The sequence below is a fragment of the Megascapheus bottae genome, chromosome 37 (genome assembly GCF_031878675.1).
Source record: "Megascapheus bottae isolate mThoBot1 chromosome 37, mThoBot2.hap1, whole genome shotgun sequence".
In the NCBI taxonomy this organism is placed as follows: Eukaryota; Metazoa; Chordata; class Mammalia; order Rodentia; family Geomyidae; genus Megascapheus; species Megascapheus bottae.
The window spans coordinates 3345331-3369491 of NC_143545.1; the positions used below are offsets into that span (position 1 = coordinate 3345331).

General features: G+C 48.0%; 1 protein-coding gene across 1 annotated transcript; it reads left to right on the forward strand.

Moving 5' to 3' along the window:
- The first annotated feature begins 14690 nt into the window (after nt 1–14690).
- Nucleotides 14691–19096, forward strand: LOC150042073 (C-type lectin domain family 2 member D11-like). The gene is made up of 5 exons (XM_090325358.1): nt 14691–14785; nt 17053–17178; nt 17272–17453; nt 17719–17822; nt 18892–19096. Exons 1-5 carry the CDS (start codon nt 14734–14736, stop codon nt 19094–19096), a joined length of 669 nt encoding a protein of 222 aa, XP_090181484.1. The 5' UTR covers nt 14691–14733.
- The last annotated feature ends 5065 nt before the right edge of the window (nt 19097–24161 follow it).

Below are 24161 nucleotides of genomic sequence, written 5' to 3' on the forward strand. Positions count from 1 at the left end.
TGGTCAGGACCCCAGGCTCTGGTCATCCCAGCTAATCAGCAGGCTGAGACCCGAGGATCTCGGTTCAAAGCCAGCTTGGGCAGGAAAATCCGGAAGACTCTTATCTCCAGTGAACCACCAAAAACAAGCCAGGGGTGGCACTGTGGCTCACGTGATAGGGCACCAGCCTTGAGCAAAACCACTCAGGGACAGTGCCCAAGCTATGAGTTCAAACCCAAACACATTACTTGTGAAATACCTGCACGAGCAGGGGAATCGTGTGCAGGGAACTGGTATTCTCGCCACCCAGGCATTGAAAGACCCCAGGTCATAGTGCTGTCATCTTAAAGTTTAACTCATGCTTTTGCTAACTGAGGAACTGTGGCCAGTTGGCCATAGATTAAGGGAGCCAGCGAGGAACTTGTCCACTCACACCTCAAAGCAGTGATGCTGTGAGGTGCAGGGGAGAAGCTGACAGTCAGGGTTTACACAGTCTATTCAAAGGCAAATGTCACAGATTCACACCCATCAAGTGGTCGGATGAGATAAGATGGGGATTGGAGAGCTTCCCAGGCTGGTGGAAACCAAGGGGAAGTTCTCAGATGCCAGGTCCCATTCAACTGTCAGAGAGTAGTTTTATGGTTTGGGAACTAATGCTATACAATGCTATACGTGCAGTCTAATTTTGACACAAAATAGGTTGGTTCCTGGAGCTTGTGGACATCTGTGTGAACAATGGCTGACTAGGGCTCAGAAGTTCCTGTTTGTGCAGCCTCTGGGTCCTTGGAGATTTTTATTCTGCTTACTGATGGGGAATGGTTTTGGGTCTGGGGGTAGTTATTTTTCATCTCTATACCCTGGGCAGCTTAATGGACAACAAGACGGTTGCTGCTTCAGAATGGGGGCGCTTTTTAATAGTTTGTAAGCACGCCTTACTAATGCCCGTACCTCATAATTGGGCAGGAACTTGTGTAAAACCCGGCCCTGCCCCTTCCCCATGGTAGTAGTTTTTACAAGCTTAGCCCATGTCCTGCTTGTTCTGTTATCTGTAACGTCCTGTTTGCTATGCTATCTGTAATCAACAACTAGCCGGCAGTAGCACCATCCAGGCCTTGAAAGGAGCTAATGCTATAACAGGACAAGGGTCATTTTCCCCAGGACCGCGGGCCCAGTGGAATGTGCTACTCAGCGTGAAGATCCTACTAGCCCATATTGTTAAGGAGCAGACTTCTGTGCCTGACCAAGCTGTTTCTGGCCTCTGTACAAATTGTTTAAACCCCACCATGTAACACTTTCTCTGGGAGGTTGCTTGGAAGACCCCCTCCTCCTCCTCCTTGAGGCCTGGGATTAGGGCAAAGGGCAACTGCCCATGGCCTGTTATCTAAATCCTGCAGCTAACCAGCATCCTGGGCCTTGAAAAGAACAAACAACATGTGCTAACTCAGATAAGGGTCTCTTCCCCATACAAAGGACATATTTCCCACCGGGCCCTGTCTGAGCAATTATTGGTCAAAATGTATAACTTGTTTCCCAAGGATTGGCTGCCTGCGTGCAGACCTTGCTGTAATACTTTAAACTTATTGGCTGTAAAAGCGCGGACTCTGTTGTAACAGACTGTAGAACTGTATAAAAAGTCACTCTCGAGATAGATCGGGGCTCTCAGCCACTGACCCGAACCTCACGGATCTCGAGGTCACGTGTACCTGAGAAGCCCGAGCATATGCCCGAATAAAATCCTCTTGCCTATTGCATCCAGTGGTCCCTGTGTGTGTCCTTGGGTGCAGGTCTCCCCGGGTCTTTCACTAGCTACTCAGGAGGCTGAGATCTGAGGATCAGGGTTTAAAGCCAACCCAGGGGGGGAAAAAAGTGTCTGTAAGGCCCTTAACTCCTATGAACCACCAGAAAGCTGGAAGTGGTGCTATGGCTCCAGTGGTAAAGCACCAGCCTTGAATGAGAAGCTCAGAGACAGCGCCCAGACCCTGAATTCAAGCCCCAGGGCTGGCACATCACCACTAATACAATTAAAAGTCTATTCCTGAGACAAGGCTGGCTTGGGGATGGCTCCAGTGGTATTTAGGCCATGAGATGGGTGACAGGTCACACACGGGGCTCCATCATTCCTGGATGTGAACACTTCTAATTCCCTGTCCTGTGACCCTAGGTTGACCAGACACTGACAAGGTTGTAGAACCTTGTCACAAATACACCCTCCTGCTCACTCGCTGATGGATCCAGAGAGTTTGATTCAAGGGTGACCCTGGCTGTTTGGTATGACTGTAAAGGTACAATTTGTTTTGATACTCGTGGGAATTTCCACATGATGCAAGATTATACTTACAATGACAATGAAATCATACAATAAAATAGAAAGGACAAGCTGGCTAGGACTGTCCCTTCGGCATAGGACGCACAGTCAATTTGTGAGAAATAAAACCCATGCCGGAAATATAACACGAGTCATACTGATTAAAATAAAACATCCTGGAGCCGAGAGCTGGCGGCTCACACTGTCATCCTAGCTGCTCAAGACGCTGAGATCTGAAGACTGAGGTGTGAAAGTCTGTGAGACTCTTGTCTCCAGTGAGCACCAAAAGCCACAAGTCCTGAGCAAAAGAATCTCTGGCACAAGCTGGGTGCAGTGGCTCAGGCCTGCAATCCCAGCTACCTAGGAGGCTGACATCAGAGGTTCAAGGGTCAAAGGCAGCTGGGGCACAAAAGAAGGAGGACGAGGCCCGGTGGACGAGGCCGGGTGGACGAGGCCGGGTGGACGAGGCCGGGTGGACGAGGCCGGCTGGACGAGGCCGGGCTCCAGGCTGACGAGGACGTCCAGGCCGCTCTCGGCCGGGGCCCCGCGGCGTCTCCTGGGCGCCCGGCCCGGCTCGCGTCTCCGTCCCGGCCCCCGCGGGCCCCAGGCCCGCCCGGCCAGCCCGGTCCTCCGGGGACGTCAGCGCGGCGCCCGGGGCTCCGTCCTGCAGCCCGGCCGCTCCGGGACGCCGCCCCCCCCCTCAGGACTCCATTCCAGAACCTGCTTCACCCCGAGAGAACCCGACCACCAGCCCAGCGTCCACACTCACCGCGAAGCGAGCGCCCTTCCCGCAGCCCCTGCGGGGTCTTCCGGTCGGGGCCGGGGCTGAGCTGAGGGGCGGCGGGCAGAGGACGCCATGGCTGTTCGCGGGAGGAATCCACTTCCTCTTCCGGTCCTCGTGGGGAGCGAGAGCCCGCCCCGGAGGAAGCCCCGCCCACTTCCGCCAGGGTGGGCGGGGGCCCGGCCTAACAGCATCCAATCAGAGGGGGGCATGGGCGGTGCCTGACCAGCGCTTCACCAATCAGAGCAATCAAAACATCTCTCCTGGAGAGCCACGCCGGGGACCGGATCCCAGCCGAGCCCGCAAGCAGACGCCGAGTTTCTCCCTGGGGAGGCGGAGGGGCCCCCGACCACCCGGGGAGGCGCCACCCGGGAGGCCCTGTCCTCCCTGCTTCCCACCACGGCCTCCTCACCTTCAAACGAACACCAGCGCACTCCGTTCACTTTTCCTGACTAGCTCCTCCCTCCCTTCTCCTCCTCCCCACTCCCCTCCTGCTCCCCTACTCAGCCCTCCTCCTCCTCCCCCTCTCCTCCTTCCTCCATACCCTCCTCCCCTTCTCCTCCTCCCCACTCCCCTCCTCCTCCCCTCCTTCCTGTCCTCCTCCTCCTCCCCCTCTCCTCCTTCCTTCATCCCCTCCTCCCCTTCTCCTCCTCCCCATTCCCCTCCTCCTCCCCTCCTTCCTATCCTCCTCCTCCTCCTCCCCCTCTCCTCCTTCCTCCATACCCTCCTCCCTCTCTCCTCCTCCCCATTCCCCTCCTCCTTCCCTCCTTCCTGTCCTCCTCCTCCTCTCCTCCCCACTCCCTCCTCCATCCCCTCCTCCCTCTCTCCTCCTCCCCACTCCCCTCCTCCTCCCCTCCTTCCTGTCCTCCTCCTCCTTTCTTCCTCCATACCCTCCTCCCTCTCTCCTCCTCCCCACTCCCCTCCTCTTCCCCTCCTTCCTCCTCCTCCTCTCCTCCCCACTCCCTTCCTCCATACCCTCCTCCCTCTCTCCTCCTCCCCACTCCCCTCCTCCTCCCCTCCTTCCTGTGCTCCTCCTCCTCTCCTCCCCACTCCCTTCCTCCATACCCTCCTCCCTCTCTCCTCCTCCCCATTCCCCTCCTCCTCCCCTCCTTCCTGTCCTCCTCCTCCTCTCCTCCCCACTCCCTTCCTCCATACCCTCCTCCCTCTCTCCTCCTCCCAATTCCCCTCCTCCTCCCCTCCCCTCCTCCCCATTCCCATCCTCTCCTCCCCATTCCCCTCCTTTCCTCCTCACTCCCTCCACTCATTCCTCCATCCCCCTCCCTCTCCCCTTTTCCCCCTCCCCCCTTTCCTTCCCCTCACCATTTACTTTCCCCTCCTCTTGTCTTCCCTTCCTCCACTCTTCCTCCCCCTCCCCCTCTCTCCCTCCTATGTATTTTATTGTATTTTATTGTGGTTTTGGTCCTGAGAGGTGAACCCAGGGCCTGGGCGCTGTCCTGAGCTTTTTCTCTCCAGGCTGGTGCTCTCCCTCTTGAGCCACAGCTCCACTTGGGCCTTGGGTTTCCAGCCGTGACTACAGGAGGGTGCAGTAAGGCCAGCAGGTGTGGGTGAACTTCGTGGGACGCCTTCAGCCCTGCATAAAGGCCGGAAAGAAGAGGCTCCCTGTCATTTCCCTTTCTTCAGCTTTAAAACGTGAACACGGTCTTTTTAATCAGATGCCCACGTGCCATCTAGTTCTAAGAAACTATCATTTATTTTATGAACTTCATGCCTAGATTACTAATTGAGCAGAAGAAGTCTAGCCTGGCCCTGGTTGACGTCTCACTCCTGTCACCTCAGCCACACAGAAGGCTGAGAACTGAGGATCACAGTTCCAAGCCACTCTGGACAGGAAAGTGTGTAAGACTCTTATCTCCAGTGAATCAGCAAAAAGCAGGAAGAGGAGCTGTGAGGCTCAAGTGGTAGAGCGTCAGCCTTGAGCCAAAAAGCTCAGCCTTTTTACATGGTAGACAGGCACTCTACCACTAGGCCAAACTCCTGGAACCCTCTAGGGTGTGTGTGTGTGTGTGTGTGTGTGTGTCTGTTTGCTTTGTGCTCAAGGCTGGTACTCTACCACTTGACCCACAGCGCAGCTTCAGTTTTCTTGTGGTTCATTGGAGATAACATAAGAAGCCATGATTGCAACTGTGTGAAAGATTCTCCCAGCAAGCACCAGGACACAGATACAGGTAAGTGGTTATTTGGTTGTACTTTTATTGACTCATTTTGGAGGGAGGGGTGAGTATCAGAATTTGAACTCAGAGCCCCTGCTAGCCCAGCTCAGGTGCTCTACCACCTGGGCCACGCACCCCTTCCAACTTTTTCATTCTGATGAGTTTTAGAGATGGAGTGTTGGGGAGGGGGCTGAGGTGGGCTTTGAACTGTGTACTTCTGGATTTCAGCCTTTGGAGTGGCTGGGATTACAGGCGTGTACACCAGTACCCGGCTTCCATGTCTTTTCCTCTTTAATTCTTTCCTATTTCAGCAAACTCATGCCCGCGTGACTGGTTACAGACAAAGAGGAAATGTTATAAGTTTTTCATGAACTTCCAGTCGTGGCAGGACAGTCGAGAATCCTGTTCCGTGAGGAAATCGAGTCTCTTGATGATCGAGGACAGGGCAGAGCTGGTAAGAACTGGGTGGTGGAAGTCAGCTCGTGGAAACTGGACAGCTCGTGTTAAGAGTCTGGGCAAACCTCAGAGGAGGCTCTGTGGACAGGTTGAACTTGATTTCTTTCTCCACAGGAGTTGATCCAGAATGAGGTGCAAGATGGGGTTTATTTTTAGATTGGATTACACCTTCCTGACACCCAGAAGACCTGGGCCTGGCTGGATGGGGCGGCCTTGAAGCCACAGCTGTGAGTTTGTCATTGGCCTTTCAAGGCCCATGGTGTAAACTGCACACAGCTCACTGGTGACACCTGCTGGTGTGAGGCAGGCACAGCAGCATGAAGTGTGTCAGGACATTCTTCTTCAAGAGTAACAGACCCACCCCTGGTGCTGTGGTGTCATGGTTGTGTGTTATTCCACAATGGTGCCCGCTGCAGGGGAATGCGTGGACAAACTCATGGCAAGTGAGGTCAGCCAGGGTCAGAAAGACAACTGGCGCTCTCTCTCTCACACACAGGCAGAAGCTAGATCTAAATATACCAGGATATGCTGGGTGCTGGTGGCTCACGCCTGTCATCCCAGCTACTCAGGAGGCTGAAGATGGAGAATCATGGCTGGAAGCCAGTCCACAGTCATGGTTCGAAGCCAGCCCGGGGAAGGAAAGTCTATGAGACCCTTATCTCCAAGGAACCAGCAAAAAGGCAAAACCTGGAGCTGTGGCTTAAGGGTAGATCACATCAGTTTTGAGTGAAAAAGCTCAGGACCAGTGCTCAGGCTCTAAGTTCAAGACTCAGGACCAACACACACACACACACACACACACACACACACACACACACACACACACACACACAATACACATGGAACCATTCCTTCACCCTGGCTTTCAGGCCAGGCACCAGAAGCTCCCTCTTGTAATCCCAGCTACTCAGGAAGCTGAAGATGGAGAATGGTGGCTGGAAGCCAGTCCACACAGAAAAGCCCACACGACTTGTATGAGTGAGACAGGGAATGAGCCGGAGGCGTGGTTTCAGTGGCAAAGTGGCAGTCCTGAGCCAGGAAATTGAGAGTTCAAGGCCACGAGTTCTAGTCCTGGTGTCACTAAAAAATTTTATAATATTCTCTATGGCATATTTCCATGTTTTAAGCAATCTAGCTTGGATAGGAGCTGCTGAGGAGATGCAGGGAACCAAAATGGGGTAGGAGGAAGAACTGGGCCCTGGGCCAGCCTGGGGGGTTTTGATTGTCTTTGTCTCCCAGATTTCAGGTCGCAGGCCAGGCAGGAGAGAACGCCTGTGCCCTGGTCACACACCAGGGCGTTTTCTCTGAAAAGTGCGCCATTTCCAGTCACTGGATTTGCCAACAAGAGCTTTCTTCATCCACGGCCACGAGGGACGTCTAGACTCCCCCAGGTGCCTTCTCATGGAACACTTCACTCCTGTGACTGTGCTGGCTGATGGGGGCTCACGTCTGTCATCCCAGCTGAGGTCTGAAGATTGCAGTTCACAGCCAGCCCCGGGCAGGGCTGAGAGACTCTTATCTCCAAGCAACCAGTAATAATAACAAGAACAATAATACTCACACCAGAAGCGGAAGTGGGGCTCAAAGTGTCACAGCGCCAGCCTTGAGTGACATGGCTAAGGGAGTGCATCCAGGCCCGAGTTCAAGTCCCAGCTCCAGGAAAAAAACCACACACACAAAAAACAAAGGGGGGAAAACCTTGACGTAGAAAGAGAAGCCATTAGGTGAGAACCTTCTAGAACCTTCCACCGCTAAATTTACACAACACTGGGCCCTGAGCAGTCTCTTTCCTACCTGGTCAGATCTCTAAGTCTGCAGTGGAGGTGTGTGCAGCCTTGTACATCCTTTCCAGAAGATTCCTTGGCTTGCTGACCTCCTGTCTAATTTACTACTTATGTCCCTCTTCCTTCTGTCCCTCCCTCCCATCCTTTTTCCTCCTTCTTTTCCTTCCTTCCTTCCTTCCTTCCTTCCTTCCTTCCTTCCTTCCTTCCTTCCCGTCTTTTCTCTTGGAGTTTGTTTATGTCCTTACTCCACTCAGGATCCTCTGTTCAGCGCAGCCTTCACCCGCATCCTCCTGCCTCCACCATTCAAGCACTGAGACTACAGGCAGGGGAAAGGACACCCGGCGTTCACTTGTATTTCCTAATGTGTCATCGTGTCCCGTCATTGTAGGGCACGGGTGTGTGCTTGGGGAAACATAAACACTTGTGTGATCCCACGAGCCTGGGTGGCGAGAATACCAGTTCCCTGCACACGATTCCCCTGCTCGTGCAGGTATTTCACAAGTAATGTGTTTGGGTTTGAACTCATGGCTTGGGCACTGTCCCTGAGTGGTTTTGCTCAAGGCTGGTGCCCTATCACAGGAGCCACAGTGCCACCCCTGCTTATTTTTGGTGGTTCACTGGAGATAAGAGTCTTCCGGATTTTCCTGCCCAAGCTGGCTTTGAACCATGATCCTGGGGTCTCAGCCTGCTGATTAGCTGGGATGACCAGAGCCTGGGGTCCCCACCAATCCACTCTGTGTCCAGCTGTGCATTAAACAGCTGCGTGGAAATACACCATCACCCTGTGATGATGACGACGGCAGACCCTGAGCCCCGCCATTCCATTCTCACCCCACAGGGGACTCTGCCTGGGGGGAAACTGAGGCAGGGCAGCCATGACATTTTCCACCGCTCCCACGGGACAATTCACCCTTCCTGAGATCCCTGCTCTTATCCCTCCTCATGGCCTCATCTGATGTCTCGGGATGAGGTAAAGTTAATTCACTGATGGAAAGTGAATGGACATTTATGACAGTTTACATGTTTCTTATCCTTGATGGATGTGATGGGCAGAGGGTAACGGTTCTGGAAGTCACTTTTCTGTTTGCACAGTATCCCTCCCTCTCCCCGGCTCTCTCCCAGTTTTCTCCTGTCGTCCCCCACCCACAAGTGGGAGAGTTCATTTCCCACATCGTGTTCAGTGCCTTTGCTCGTCCTCTGTCCTCCATTCCTGTGTCCCACAGACACAGTGAACAAACAAGACCAAAAGAAAACAGCCAGAGGGCTGGGAGTTTGGCCTCATGGTAGAGTGCTTGCCTAGCATGCATGAAGACCCGGGTTCAATTCCTTCCTAATTCCTTCCTAACACATACATAGAAATAAGCCAGAAGTGGTGCTGTGGCTCACGTGGTAGAGCTCTAGGCTTGAGAAATTGCAAGGACAGTGCTCAGACCCTGAGTTCAAGATCCAGGACTGGCAAAAAAATAAAAAATCAACCCATAACAACCAAACTAACAACAAGAACAACAACAAAAAACAGCCAGCAGCTGTGGTTCACACCTGCAATTCCAGCTACACAGGTGGCTGAGATCTGCATACGGGGTGAGCCCTCTACCACTAGGCCAAACGCCCAGCCTGGCTTGTTTTTTTAACTGTAGCACGATTTGAACTGGGGACCAGATGGAGGTGAGGGTTTAGTGAAGCTTGCCTTTAAAATACAGGAACTGTTCACTTAGGGTCCTTGACGTAGGTGGCAGAATTGGAAGTTCTGAACAAGTCACAGTGGTAGGAAAACTTGGCAGGAGTGAAACAAATAGACAAAAGGCAGGCAAACAGAAGGGCAGTGGCACACTCTGAGAGTGTGGGTGCTCTCATAGGGAGATGGAGATGAGAGATGAGAGAGAAAGTGAAAGAGAGAGAGGAGCTGCAGCTTGCTTTCATACTCTGGGCCAGTGTGGTGGGCGGGTCACTCCTCCTCCCTCTGCTGGCTTCCCTCCCACAAATCACTAGAACCCGCTGCTGTGATTTCTTTCTTGTGGTAATCTCTACTCTGCAGTGCTCAGAGGCTTCTGGGGACTGAATTTTGGTTCTGGGGACTGAATTCTGTCATGTAAGTAGAGCCCTGTCTACCATCCTGCTGTGTTTGCAGCGTTTTCCTGGGCTTTGGGCTTGAGGAATAACTTCAGTTTTGCGTCTGTTACTAGCAGTTAGAGTCTACTTCTTTCTTTTCTTTCTTAGGCAGGTGTCTATTATTCAGTCATATTCCTATCCCTCCATGCTTTACGAGTTTACTTCTTGCTTTTTTTTTTTTGATAGGTTCTTTGTCTTTCAACTCTTGCTATTTTGGAGGGGGGGGTGTAAGGTTGGGATTTTCTTCTCTTTCTTTATTTTTTTTTTCTTTTTGCTGGTCCTAGGTTTGAACTCAGGGCCTGTGCACTGTCCTTGTGCTTTCTCAAGACTACTTGAGCCACAGCACCACTTCTGGCTCCCCCCCCCCCCCCCCCGTATGTGGTACCAAGGAATTGAACACAGGTCTTGGTGCTGTTAGTGGAGGCCAGAGGTGGACAAAATATGAGATGACTCAGAATACGATTGAGATGTTAAACGTTTATTTCACCAGGAGCTGACACGCCCAGACTACACCCCAAGGTTGGGATCTCGGGGTGCAGCCCCAATCTGAGAAGCAGGCGGTTTTTAAAGAAGCCCAGCACACATGCTGAGTGTTCTCACCATAAATCTCCTCCTTCTTTATCTACAGGCAAGGTGCATGTGGTTGTGGGCAAGGATACAGCCTTCTTCTGGGTAAGTGAATGGCAGGGGAAAGGGTGTTAAGTTGAGGTGAATGGTGACAGAGGGGAGCTTGGGGAAGGGAAGGATGTAAACCCCAGTCCCTAATTTCTACCATTCCATAAGAATGCATTTTCCCCGTTTTCTACATTACACCTCTCTCTGTGTTTGTACTGAGTCAAACTTGACTCCTGTGCATCCTCATGTATGGAGACTGTAAGAGCTTGAGTTTCACAGAATTCATTCACCCCTTTATGTAACGGAGTAAAGTATGAAGGATACAAGGCCTGGCAGTAATGCCAGTGAGAAGCCATGTAGGGGTGCAGCCAGGGCAGACAAAAGTGTGATCAGCCAGGGAGACTGGCTAAACATACCTGAAACCACTTGGTTGAGGTTTGTGCTCGAGTTTCACTGTCCTTGATCACTGTATTTCTGATGATGCCAGATTAATTGGCACAAAAACAACAGGCCTCTCCCAGAGCCATCCGAGGCCTTCCTCTTTGAGAAACAGGAAATGTAGCCCCCTTCTGTTCTGGAGGACGTGTCAAAGATCTAAGGCTCATTTAAAACAAGTTTAGAGGGGCCGGGAGTTTGTCCTAGTGGTGGAGTGCTGGCCTAGAATGCACGAAGATCCGGGTTTGATTCCTTGGTACCACATACATGGAAAAAGCCAGAAGTGGTGCTGAGGCTCACGTGGTAGAGCTCTAGCCTTGAGAAAAACCCAAGGACAGTGCTCAGGCCCTGAGTTCAAGCCCAGGACTGGCAAAAAATACAAGTTTAGGGGAAGTTAGTGTGGGCAGCCCTGAGGGAGAAGTAGTAGGCTCCGGCAAGCAGAGGGGGCGCCTTATGGAAGAGAAAGTCCCAATTTGGGCGCCCTGGGTTAAGAAAGGGTGGAAGGAAACATTCCTGGCCTCCTGGCAGAGACCCCATGTTTTTCCAGTTCCCATATCCAGATGTGGTTAAGGCATCGCAGTGTTTTAGGATAATAATAACTGGGGTACAGGTGCCTGGAACTTTCTGATTTTGGGGTCCAGTGAGAGAGATGTAGGGGTTATTGTCGACTCCCCAAGATATGGTTTCACAGCCCCAGTTCTTGCAATGAACCTCTCTGGCAGCCTAGCAGAAGGTTCTGCTGGGATGGAAAAGCATACTATGTAGTTCCTCGTAATGGTTTTTTGATTTCTATTCTTTCAAATTCGAAATTGCCACAGCCATACCAGGTAGACATAATTTGTCAGCCGCCTCCCTCTTCTCCTAATGACGCTCCTGGGAGACCTTGGCCTTTATAACTTCCTAGACTTTTCCATAAAACACAGAGACTGAATTCAAAAGAGGGCCCTACATAGTATGTTCAAGTCCCTTGGCCAATATTCTTCCAGGTGTGGGGTCCATTAACTCCCAATCAAATGACGTAGGCTGATAGCGATTTGGGGCGAATATCAAAACACAGGTTACAGTTAAGAATAGAAAAGTCTTGGCTTTAGGGAGTCCTTGGTAGGGGGTCCCAGTCGCCATCTCTTTGGAGATGGTAGTTCTGGGTCCTGTGTCTTGGTGATCACAGCAGAGTCCAAGTTTGGTGTTATGCCTGTTTAACCTGGGTGTGGTGTATCTAAGCTCAGAGTCCACTCATTTTGGCAGTCTTGGGATGACCAGGTAGGGCCTTTTATGGAGGGCTGAGGGCCTCAGGTCACAGGGAAGGGTCCTGTCCAGCTAGGCTTGAGCCCTGGAGCTCTGGAGATGGTGAATCCACGCCTGGGTGAGGGGACAAGAGGGCATACTTTCTCAGAGTCCACAGGTGTCTGGGTACTACCAACCAAATGACGAATGTGCTCCAGAGTCAACTGCAAGCCAGTGAAGACTGAATTAAATTGTGGTTAGTATTATCAGCCAGCTCAGCTCCCTGATCTTTGGGGGGAAAAAATGGGGAGGTCTACATACCTGGAAATTCATTGTATATCCATTTCCCTTATGAGCTCCAACTTTCAGACATACTCATACCATTTGCAACATACTCAAAACTTCATGGGATTTGTCTTCTTTCTTTTAACAAACATTTTAAGACAATCCTGACTTTTTAAATACAGTCAGGGGACTTTCAACTTAGCACAGAAAGTAGGTCCCTGCAGGGTGGGGGAGTCAGGCAGGTTAGGGTGGGTAGCTGGCAGATTAGATATCACAATCTCGCAGGTACATTGCCCAGACTGGCCCAGAAATGCAATTTTCAGCTCAATGAGTCCTTTAAAAGGCCATTTTACTTCCATTCAAAGCAACAAGGTGAGGAACACAGAAGTAGATTTTAAGCATGATCTTACCTGAAACTTGTTAAGGACCAAAATGTAACTTGGGTTACATTTGACAAACTTGTAAAAATGATCTGTTTCTCTCTGTGGGCCTGCCTACAATTGTTACAGAAAATCTACAAGGCAAAACTGGAATGGCAATGAAACAATCATTTGGTAGCACTAACTTTCCTTTTTTTTTTTTTTAACTTTGAAACAAATATTTAGGACAATCTCACTTCCAAATTTTATCCAGAAACCATTTCTAATTAAAAAAAAAAACTTTTACTAACCTTTGCTTTTAACACTTCACACTTTATCCTTTATTTGCATTTGAATTACTCTGATAGGCTCAAAGCCATCCCCTTTGCCTCCAGGCCTCCTTCTAAGAGGCTTTTTTTTTTCAGTCTGAATTACTGCCTAGAACTCCAATAACAGATTAAACCCAAATTACAGATTTTCCTTGATGCAAGAATTACAAATATCACTATACCCAAATCCAGACTTAGCATCTTTCTTTTCCTAAATACATCTAACTGCAAACTAGTATTGAGACTAAATCATAAGTAGATAAACTTTTAAACATTCCTTTTAAAGCCTTTTTTCCAATTTCATATATTTTTAAGGGACAGTTTCAGAAATACCAATCACATCACCCACATTTTACCATCAGGTTTTCAGTGTCAGTCTGCAAGGAAAAGGGACAGGATGAAGGTGAGACATCTGGCCCAGCTTTTGTGCCATGTGTGAACTTTCCCTAGGGCCTGTCCCACCCTAGACACCAGAGCTACACCTTTGCCAGTTCCCCTCTCAACCTCAATGTCAGGCCCACAGGCCTACCCTAAGTTTTCCCTGTCCTTTCTCTTGCCACTTGACTACATAAACACTTTTAGACAGACAAAGGTCTTGACACTGATAAGCAAACATTTCTATTTAAATATCTAATCCTTATTTCTAATACTTATCCTCAAATTTAGTTGAGGAAAATAAATCCCAGTTTCCCTGATGCCTTTTTGCTAAACTGGACAACTTGATTATAATATAAACAGCCTAATGCATTATAATACCAGGTTCTTAAATGCAAATCACAGAATCCTTAGAAAAATATTTTAACTAGTTCCTCTTAATGCAGTAATTCTTTGAGATATTTGGAACACCCAAACTTGATCATTTTTCTTGGAGTTTAGACTTAAATTCACCCATTTACCTTTGTGTGTGTCAAGTAGATACTCACCCGTAAAAACAGCATGCTGATATTTTAATCTTGAACATGTTCACTCACACACACACACACTCACACACACACACATTCATACTCACAAAGATCTTAAAGTGCACAAAATTAATATCAGTGGCAAGAGATACTTTTGCCAATCTTACTCTGGCATCCTTTAAGACAAAACTTCTTACTGAGCACTTTGCTGGGCCTTTTGTTTCCAGGGTTTATCTGCTAGCAAGATAATTTAGCATAACCAAAGTCTTTGAATTCCTTCCCTGGAGCAAAACTCCCAGCCCCCTCTTTTTCATATTTTTTTGGTGTGCCGTCCCTGAGCTTTTTCACTGGAGGCTGGCACCCTACCACTTGAGCCACTTCTTTCCACTCCACTTCTGGCTTTTTGATGCTGAGCAGGAGCTAAGGAATTTCACAATCTCTCCTGCCCTAGAGTGTTTTCACTTCAGATAGTATCTCAGGCTGTAAGCCAAAGAAAGCATTATTATTATTATTATTATGAAAAATAGATCTCGGGGAACAGGGAAAGCAGCTTAGTGGTATAGTGCTTGCCTAGCATGCACAAAGCTCTGGTTTCCAGTCCTTAGTACCACCGACATAGAAAAAGAAAGAAGTGCAGCTGTGGCTCAAGCGGTAGAGCGCTAGCCTTGAGAAAGCTCAGGAACAGTGCTCTGGCCATGAGTTCAAACCCCAGGACTGGCAAATAATAATAATAATAATAATAATAATAATAATAATAATAATTCTGACACATCAATCATTTCATTTCTAATCCATTGAATTTCAGATCCTGATTCCTCTCTTGTTTTTGTTTTGTTTTTTGTTTTTTGTTTGTTTGTTTTCTCTGTCAGGACTAAGAGCCAGGAAAGGCAGAAGGCTAGTGGGAGAATCTGCATATCCAGCTGTCATATGACACTTGCAAATGCCATCGGTTCAGCCTAAAAAGAACAAGGAGGAAAAATAACAGAAGCCTTGGTGAGAATGGTACAGAAAAATCTGCCTTCCACAGACAACCCAAAAAGCTGGCCAGCAGGTAACTTGCATTAGGGTTGAAGTCTCCCACAAAGGCAGCTAGGCTGGGACGGAGGAGGGAAGGTTAGATCTGGGATGTGTGCCTTGAGTTGGAGTAACATCCCTCTTCTTCCTCCTCATTGTCGTCCTCCTCCTCTTCTGCTTTTCTTCTGCTGCCTTTTTTGTTTCTATTTTTTTTTTTGTTTTTGTTTTTTTGCCAGTCCTGGGCTTGAGCTTATGGACTGAACATTGTCCTTGAACTTTCTCAAGGCTAGAGCTCAACCACTTGAGCCACAGAACCATTTCCAGCTTTTTTCTATGTATGTGGTACTGAGGAATCAAACCTGGGTCTTCATGCATGCTAGACAAGCACTCTACCACTAGGCCACACTCCCAGCCCTTATTTCTAAAAAATTTTTATTGCCAGTCCTGAGGCTTGAACTCAGGGGCTGGGCACTGTCCTTGGACACATTTTACTCAAGGCTAGTGCTCTGCCACTTGGCCACTTCCAGCCTTTTCTGAGTATGTGGTACTGAGAAATCGAACCCATACATACTAGGAAAGCACTGTTCCACTGAGGAGCGTAGAAAATATCTATATATTTTCTATAAACCTATGATTAGCCATTTGTATTTTTATACTTGTATTCATTTGTATCTTTATACTTGTACAAGGTCGGACCTGTGAGAGCCAGCGAACTAGGCAGAAGCCTGATAGCCTGTCCGCAGGTTTTCTCCACTGACCACATATTGGGTCTGTCCCTTCACCCATTAGCCAATCAGTTCAAAGCATGACAGCTTGCTAAACCGACCAATGACTAGTCACGACCTGCCTCCCATTTTGTATTGCACCAATCATTTAATGGAATCTTGGTGCCAGTGCTTACTGGGACCTGCCCCCTACCAAAGAATGTATTAAAGGTGCTGTAATGTTGTGCACGTGGCCTCTGGTCTGCACTCGACTATCAGTGCGCAGAGACCCCATGCTCGAGCTCGTCAATAAACGACTCATTGCAATTTGCATTGATCTTCGGTCTCTGGTGATCCTTCCGGGGGGCTTCAAGTTTCTGGGCATTAAACCACTAGACAACACTCCCAGTGTACCTTTATTCTTTCTTTCTTTTTTCTTTTTTTAGTGGGTCATCAGGTTGATCTCTGCACCTGGGCACTGTCCCTGAGCTCTTCACTTATACCTGAGCCACAGCCCCACTTCCCTCATGGCCTACTTTTATATGACATTTTTATTATTATATTTTATTATTCCATATATTTATATTATATATACAATTTGCATGTAGGTCATATAGTATGTTATAGGATTGATAAAGTACAACATACAACAATTATATAGCACCATGTAACCTAATACTGTATATAATATAAGGGTCTATATAACCAGGGGGCTGGAGTTTACATTTGTCATCCCAGCTACTCAGGTGACTGGTGGTCAAGCCATCCTGAGCAGGAAAGTCCATGAGCCTCTTCTCTCCAATGAACCACCAGAAAAGTAGAGGTGGAGCTGTGGATCAGAGTGGTAGAGCACTAACTAGCCTTGAGGGAAAACCTTCAAGGACAGTGCCCAGGACCTGAGTTCAAGCCCCAGGTCTGACCAAAAAAGAAAGTATATATAATATAATATAATGCCATATTATACAGTATATTTACAATAGAACATATACCATGATGTTATATAAATTATGTATCATAGGGCCGGGAGTTTGGCCTAGTGGTTAAAGTGCTTGCCTAGCATGCATGAAGACCCAGGTTCAATTCCTTGGTACCACATACATAGAAAAAAGCCGGAAGTGGTGCTGAGGCTCAAGTGGTAGAGCTCTAGCCTTGAGAAAGTCCAAGGACAGCGCTCAGGCCCTGAGCTCAAGCCCAGGACTGGCAAAAAAAAATTATGTATCATAGAACATAATGGTATGTCATATGAAATGTTTATAATATCTATCATATAGCATATGACCAAGCAGGGATTTGAACTCACCTTTGTCTCTCAAGGTTGGCTCTATCACTGGAGCCACAGCTCCCCTTCTGGCCTTTTCATGGTTCTGTGGAGATAAAGAGTCTCCCAGACTTTCCTGCCTGCCACCCTCACATCTTGGGCTCCTGAGTAGCTGGGGTTACAGGGAGGAGACACCAGTGCTCAGCTCCTCCATTCTTTCCTTTTCCACCATTGCAAGATGGCCTTGGTGGTAATTGAGCCAGGACAAGCCACAAGTAGGGAATGCTATGATCATTTTCCTTCTAGAAGTTTCCTTAGATTCAAACTCTCCTCTTTTTGCAGTGAAAAAGCTCTGGGAAATATGCCTAGGAATATTGTCACCTATCACCACAGCCAAACTGCAGTGCTGTCTGTTGACTATTGTGGTTCTGTTTGGGACGACAGTTATGCTAACAGTGATTCTAGCAGGTGAGTAGCTTTGAATGGCCAATGGGTGGCTTAGGCCCCGGACGGGCACAAAAACAGAAGACTGATTATAAAGCAAATCCATTGTGTGTTTAGTGAACCAAGCAGAAAGCCGCATTCCAGAGCACAGCCTGTATTCTTCCTGTCCAAGAGAGTGGATTGGCTTTGGGAATCAGTGTTTCTACTTTTCTGAGTATACAAGGAACTGGACGTCCAGTCAGGACTTTTGTGCCTCCTCTGGAGCCAATCTGGCCACCTTTGACACCATCCAGGACCTGGTAAGAAATGCTTTTGGGGTTCCTGTTCTCTGTGACGTGCTAAAGACACCCCACCCCGACTTGGAGAGGTTGTGTGAAGTTAAAGGGTTGGGCGCCAGGAGCTCATGCTGTCATCCAGTTACCCAGGAGGCTGAGATGGGAGAATCGCAGTTCCAAGACAAATTGTGCAAGAAAGTCATGAGACTCTTACCTCCCAGGAAAAAACTGGAAGGAGATTTGTGTTAGAGAAGGACTCTCATTTTCAACTTACTGTGTTTTATTACAGAATTTCTTGAAAAAACACAAAGGTTACGATCATTGGATTGGACTTAGAAGAGAATCCTCAAAGCACAGTTGGAAGTGGGCAGACAACACAGAGTTCACCAACTTGTACGTTTTCAACCATCTTTTTGCTTGTTTGTTTGTTTGGGTCAGGACTGGGGCTTGAACTCAGGGCCTAGGCCCTTGTTCCTGAGGTTTTGCTTAAGGCCAGTGCTTTACCACTTGAACCACAGCACCACTTCCAGCTTTTGCTAAAGAGTTTATTGGAGATTAGAGTCTCATGGATTTTCTTCCAGGGCTGGCTTTGAACTGTGATCCTCAGATCTCAGCCTCCTGAGTAGCTGGATGACAGCTGTGAGTCCTGGAACTCAGCATGGATTTGTTGTTGTTGATGATGGTTTATTTTTCTGCATTTTGGAAACAGTTGAGCCTGAGTGAAGGTCACGTCTAGGGAGCCCACAGGTGGCCGTGAGTCATGAATGAATGCGTGGTTAGTGTGACTGGGATGGACGGGTGATGGACAGACAGGTGGCATTCACACCAGGACTTTGAGAATGGAGAAGAAACGCAACTCAGTCAGCAGTGCTCATCACTGAAGTCAGATGAGCGCTAGTCTCTTACTTCTGTTAAAACCACACCTAGCATCCGGGTTGTGGCCTGGTGCTAAAGTGCTTGCCTCACATTCACAAAGCTCTAGGTTCAATTCCTCTGAAGCACATACACAGAAACAGCTGGAAATTGTGCTGTGGCTCAAGTGGTAGAGCTCTAAACTTGGGCCCAGGAAGCTCAGGGACAGTGCTCAGGCCCTGAGTTCAAGCCCAGCACTGGCAAGAAAGAAAAAACAATGAAAAAGAAAAGACAGGCCACAGCTGCGTGCTGGTGACTCTCACGTGTCATCCTAGCTGCACGGGAGGCTGAGGTGTGAGAATCAGGGTTCCACACCAGCAGAGGCAGGAAAATCTGTGAGCCTCTCATCTTCCATGAACCACAAAACAGAAAGCCAGAAGTGGTGCTGGGGCTCTTGATGGAGAGCAGGACTCCTTTTGAGCACAAAAACTCAGGGAAAGCATCCAGGCCCCCAGTTCAAACCCCACAACTGACATAAAGAACAAAAGGAAAAAGAAAGCAAGTGCGCAGCCAAATGTGAATACTGAACAGTGTTTCTGCTTGGCTCTAGGGTGGAAGTTCGAGGCTCTGGGGAATACGCCTATTTGGATGATATTGGAATTAGCAGCGCCAGGGTCTACGCAGAGAGAAAGTGGATCTGCAGCAAACCAAGCCTCTATGCCCAGTGCCTAGCTGCCTCCAGCTCTCTCCTACCCCGTGTCTCCTCCTCTACATACTGTCTGCTTGTAGCTGGGATCCTAATAGCTCATGCCTAGAATCCCAGCTATGCAAAAGACTGACATCTGAGGACCTGGGTTCAAAGCCATCCTAAGCAGGAAATTCCATGAGCATTATTTCCAGTGAAACATTAGAAAACCAGAAGTGGCACTGTGGCTTAATTAGTAGACCACTAACCTTGATCTGAATAGCTCAGGGACAGTGCTCAGGCCCTGAGTTCAAGCTCCATGACCCACAAAAAAGGAAAAATAAGAAAATACCTGGTACCCCTCAGGAGACATTCCGTCTTGTTACAACTTGGGGTTTCTCTCTCTGCCTTCATCTCTGTGTGTCCCCTGACAACTTTGATTGGATTGATAATTAGCTTTTTTCCTTCTTTATTTTGTTATTCCTTAAAAATTTTAATTATTTACTATTATTTTTCATCATTTTTGTTAATTTATTATTTTTCTTTTTTACTTATATATTTTTATATTAAATTGTTATTTTCTTAAAATTATATTTCTTTAAAAAATTTTTTTTCCAGTCCTGGGGCTTAAACTTAGTGCCTGAGCACTGTCCTTGGGCTTTCTCAAGACTAGATCTTGGCTGGGAGCTTGGCCTAGTGGTAGAGTGCTTTCCTAGCATGCAGGAAGACCCGGGTTCGATTCCCTGGTACCACATACATGGAAAAAAGAAGCCAGAAATGGTGCTGAGGCTCAAGTAGTAGAGCTCTAACCTTGAGAAAAAGTCCAAGGACAGTACTCAGGCCCTGAGCTCAAGCCCAGACTGGCAAAAAAAAAAAAAAACTACAGCTCTACCACTTGAACCACAGCACCACTTCCAGCTTGTTTTTTTTTTCTGTTTGTAATGGGGTACCAAGGAATTGAACCCTGGTCTTCATGCATGCTAGACAAGCACTTTACCACTAGGCCAAACTCCTGGCCTTGTTTTTTTGTTTGTTTTGTAACCTTTTATTTTCTTCTCTTCTTTTGCCCAAGGTTGGTGCTCTACCATTGAGCCATAGTGCTACATCTGGCTTTTTGGTGCTCCATGGGAGATGAGGGTCTCCTTTGAACCTCGATCCTCAGATCTCAGCCTCCTGAGTAGCTAGTCAGACAGGCGTGAGCCACCACGCCGGCTCTCTTCCACCTTTTTGATGCTTCACTGGAGAGAGGAGTCTCACAGACTTTCCTGCCCCGGCTGGCTTTGAACCATGATCCTTGGATCTCAGCCTCCTGAGTAAGTTGGGATGACAGGTGTGAGCCACCAGTACTGTAGCCACTTTATACGTTTTCAGAACTAGAACTGGAGCCTTCTGTCGAGCAATGTGTTATTTTAATTTCACATCAAGTATTTATATCAAGGTCTCCCTAGAAATATTATTGTCATCTTCCTACCAGCCCTGCAGTTGACCTGTAAAATTATAGTTATAAAATATTACTAAATAGAAGAGATTTTAGCCTGCTTTGAAGAGAAGAACGTGATGGTGTTTATTTTGTTAAAGCCAAGTATACAGTTATTACAGGATTAGTGCCTGAGTTTTGCTTCCCGAAACAATATAAATATATACTTTGGAATTTAATAGTATAGTTGTGTTTGTAAAATTAAATGTAATCAATTGGACTTTATTCTGGGTTGAAGGGAGTGAAAATATTTTGCTGTTTACTTTACTAAAGCCACACATGCAATTCTAGAGATTAACATCTGTGTTATGCTTTGGGAAGCTAAACAAATGCTTTATCATTTGAAATAAACGTTATAATACATCACTTTCAAACTTTCTAGGTTTTGGCCAGTCCTGGGGCTTGAACTCAGGGCCTGAGTACTGGCCTTGGGCTTTCTCAAGGCAGAGCTCTACCACTTGAGCCACAGCGCCACGTACAGCTTTTTCTATGTATGTGGTACTGAGGAATCAAAACTGAGTCTTCGTGCATGGAAAGCAAGCACTCTATCACTAGACCAAACTCCTGGCGCCCTCTAGAGTGTGCGTGTGTGTGTGTGTGTGTGTGTGTGTGTGTGTGTGTCTGTGTCTGTGTCTGTGTCTGTGTGTGTCTGTGTGTTTGCTTTGTGCTCAAGGCTGGTACTCTACCACTTGAGCCACAGCACAGTTTTCTTGTGGTTCATTGGAGATAAGAATTTCAGGGACTTTCCTGGCTTTGAACCTTGATCGTCAGTTCTCAGCGTCTTGAGTGGCTGGGATTATAGGTGTGCATTGCCACACCTGGCTTCTCCATGAGTTTAAGAAGACATCTCCTGTTGGGAGCCAGAGTGGAATCAAACTGTACCTTGACTTGCATCAGACGATGGCTTTATTGTCTTATTGCTTTCTGGCCCTATTCTATGTAAATGACCTGAGAATTACCATATGAATGTAACACCTGGAGGTTCCCTGGGAGAGGAGGAGGGAAGAAGGGGGAGTGGAAAATAAACGCGGCAGTCTCGGCAGTCTTTGCCTGGACTGCGGACATCCCGGACCCGGTGTGTCTGTCTCTCTTCTTTTTCTTCCTAGTCCTTGTCCCCTATTTCAGGAACCCCAATCTGCGAACCCTGGTTTGCTGCCGGTTGGCCCCGGCATCTGGCGCCCGAACAGGGACCCTGAAAATCTGGGACGAAGGTGAAGGACCCCTCCCTGTGGTGAGTAACACATCGTAGGACTATTAAGAGAGTATAGTCAGGAGTAAAAATTATGGGTCAAGCTAATAGCCATGGGTTATTTCTACCGATCTTAACAGGCCTATTTGAAGCCCACGGAATGTGGGTGGAAAAAGGGGTGCTTCAGAGCTTCCTACAGTTTGTCGAGGAGGCATGCCCGAGGTCTATAGAGGAGGAATTCCAAAAAGCCTGGCAGCTGATAGGAAAAAAAATTCAAGATTATTATGATGTATATGGCCCCGAAAAGACCCCAGTAGAGGCTACTACTGTATGGAATTTAGTAAGTGAATACATAGATCCTGTACATGAAAATGCTGAACTTAATCTTGAATTAAGGGAACTTTATGAGTTAAAGGACCCTTCTGAAGAACCTGAGGCTGAGCCATATGCCGCAGCCCAAGAGAGTGTAAGTGAGATCTTGAAAAGGGAACAACAACCAGTAGATATTGAGTATCAGAATTCAGGTTTGAATACCAAGGAGGAAAGTTATGATGAGTCAATGGAGGGCCGGGTGGCTACGATAGAGAAGAAGTTAGAAGAAATGCTACATCTTCTATCGAAAATGGGGATGGAGCAGAGAGCCCCCCCAGAAGTAGGAAAGAAATATGACCCTCAGGCCACTATGGTGTCTGATTCTAAACCTTACCCCTCACACCCACCGCCTCCGGCTGCAGCCTTACGGCCTCAATCCCTTTCTCAACCTTTAGGCAAGCCTAAAGGCCCTAGCAACAAGTCCCTTTTAACAGGCACTACAACCAGGCACAGTGCATCGCAATTAAACCTGACTCAGGCTGCTAGAGAGAGGGAAGGTATTTCAGGGCCTCGATGCTTCCCTAGTTTAGTTGATCATGATGAACAAGTATACCATCAACCTGTTCCTGTTAAACTATTACAGGATTTAAAAAATGCCTGCTCCCAATATGGGCCAACTGCCCCTTTTACTCAAGTAATATTGGAGGCCGCATGTGCTGGTATTGCATGCCCAAATGACTGGAAGCGGCTTGCCAGAGCATGCCTTAGTGCAGGAGAGTACTTATTATGGGAGACAGAGTTCACTGCACAGGGTCGGGCTAAAATTGAAACAAATAGGTCTAAGAACCTGCCTTACACTGTTGATCAGTTGTTAGGAGAGGGAACCTATAAAAACACCGAAGATCAATTGGGTTATGCAAAGGAGGCCTATTTACAAATAAATGCTGCGGCCAGAGAGGCTTGGAAAAAGTTACGCAATTCCAATCGTACAAAAAATCTAGTAGAAGTTAAACAGGGACCGAATGAACCTTATCTAGAATTTTTGTCTCGATTAATGGAGACTGCAGACTGCCTAGTACAAGATGAGAATGCAAGGAAGAGTATAGTTAGACACATAGCCTATGAAAATGCCAACGCCGCCTGTCAGGCGGCTATCAGACCCCATAGGAATAAGGGAGGAATCACGGACTTTATTTCACTGTGTGCTGATATTGGACCCTCCCATGTACAAGGCCTTACCTTAGCCGCCGCTCCTCAAGGAAAGACTGTTACTGAGTCTCTAAAATATAGAGGTCAGCGGCATTCTCGGGATGCTAGACCCCCAGGGCGTTGCTTTTCTTGTGGACAAATAGGACATTGGATGACGCAATGCCCACGCCAGGCCAGGCAAAAGAGAGAAAAATCACCTGGCACATGTCCATGCTGTGGTAAAGGGAAGCACTGGGCTAAAGATTGCAAGTCAGCAACAAATCGCAATGGCCGCCCGTATTTGGGAAACTGGAGAAGGGGCCAGCCCCTGGCCCCGCAAAACCATGGGGCAGTCCCTCCCTCTTCTCGGCCACAAGTGCATCTTCTAACAACCCCCCAAGATCAGTCTCCGGCCTCCTCCGTGCCACCCCAGGAAGTGCAGGATTGGACCTCTGTTCCTCCACCTGCTCAGTATTGACCCCAGAGATGGGGACACAGGCTCTCCCCACGGGGGTCTTCGGCCCCCTTCCCCCGGGAGTGGCTGGATTGCTGTTAGGGCGAAGTAGCTCAGCCCTTAAAGGGATACAGATTACACCTGGCAAAATTGACCAGGATTTTACTGGAGAAATCAAAGTTATGGCCTCTGCCCCGAAACACGTGGTATCGATCCCAGCCGGTCAAAAATTAGCACAATTAATACTTGTGCCTTTACCTCCCGGGGAGACTGCTAATTCCCCATGTGGACAGAGAGGATTTAGATCTTCTGATATCTATTGGGTACAAAGCATAAAACAAGAGAGGCCTGAGATGACTATATTTATACAAGAAAAGCCCTTTAAAGGAATATTAGACACTGGAGCAGATGTGTCTGTGATATCTAAAAAACATTGGCCAGCCCAATGGCCCCTGACAACCTCTATGACTTCCCTACAGGGGGTTGCGCAAGCAACTGACCCACAGCAGAGCAGTGCGATCCTTGTTTGGAGAGATGAGGAAGGGCACTCTGGTCATTTTCAGCCATTTGTCTTG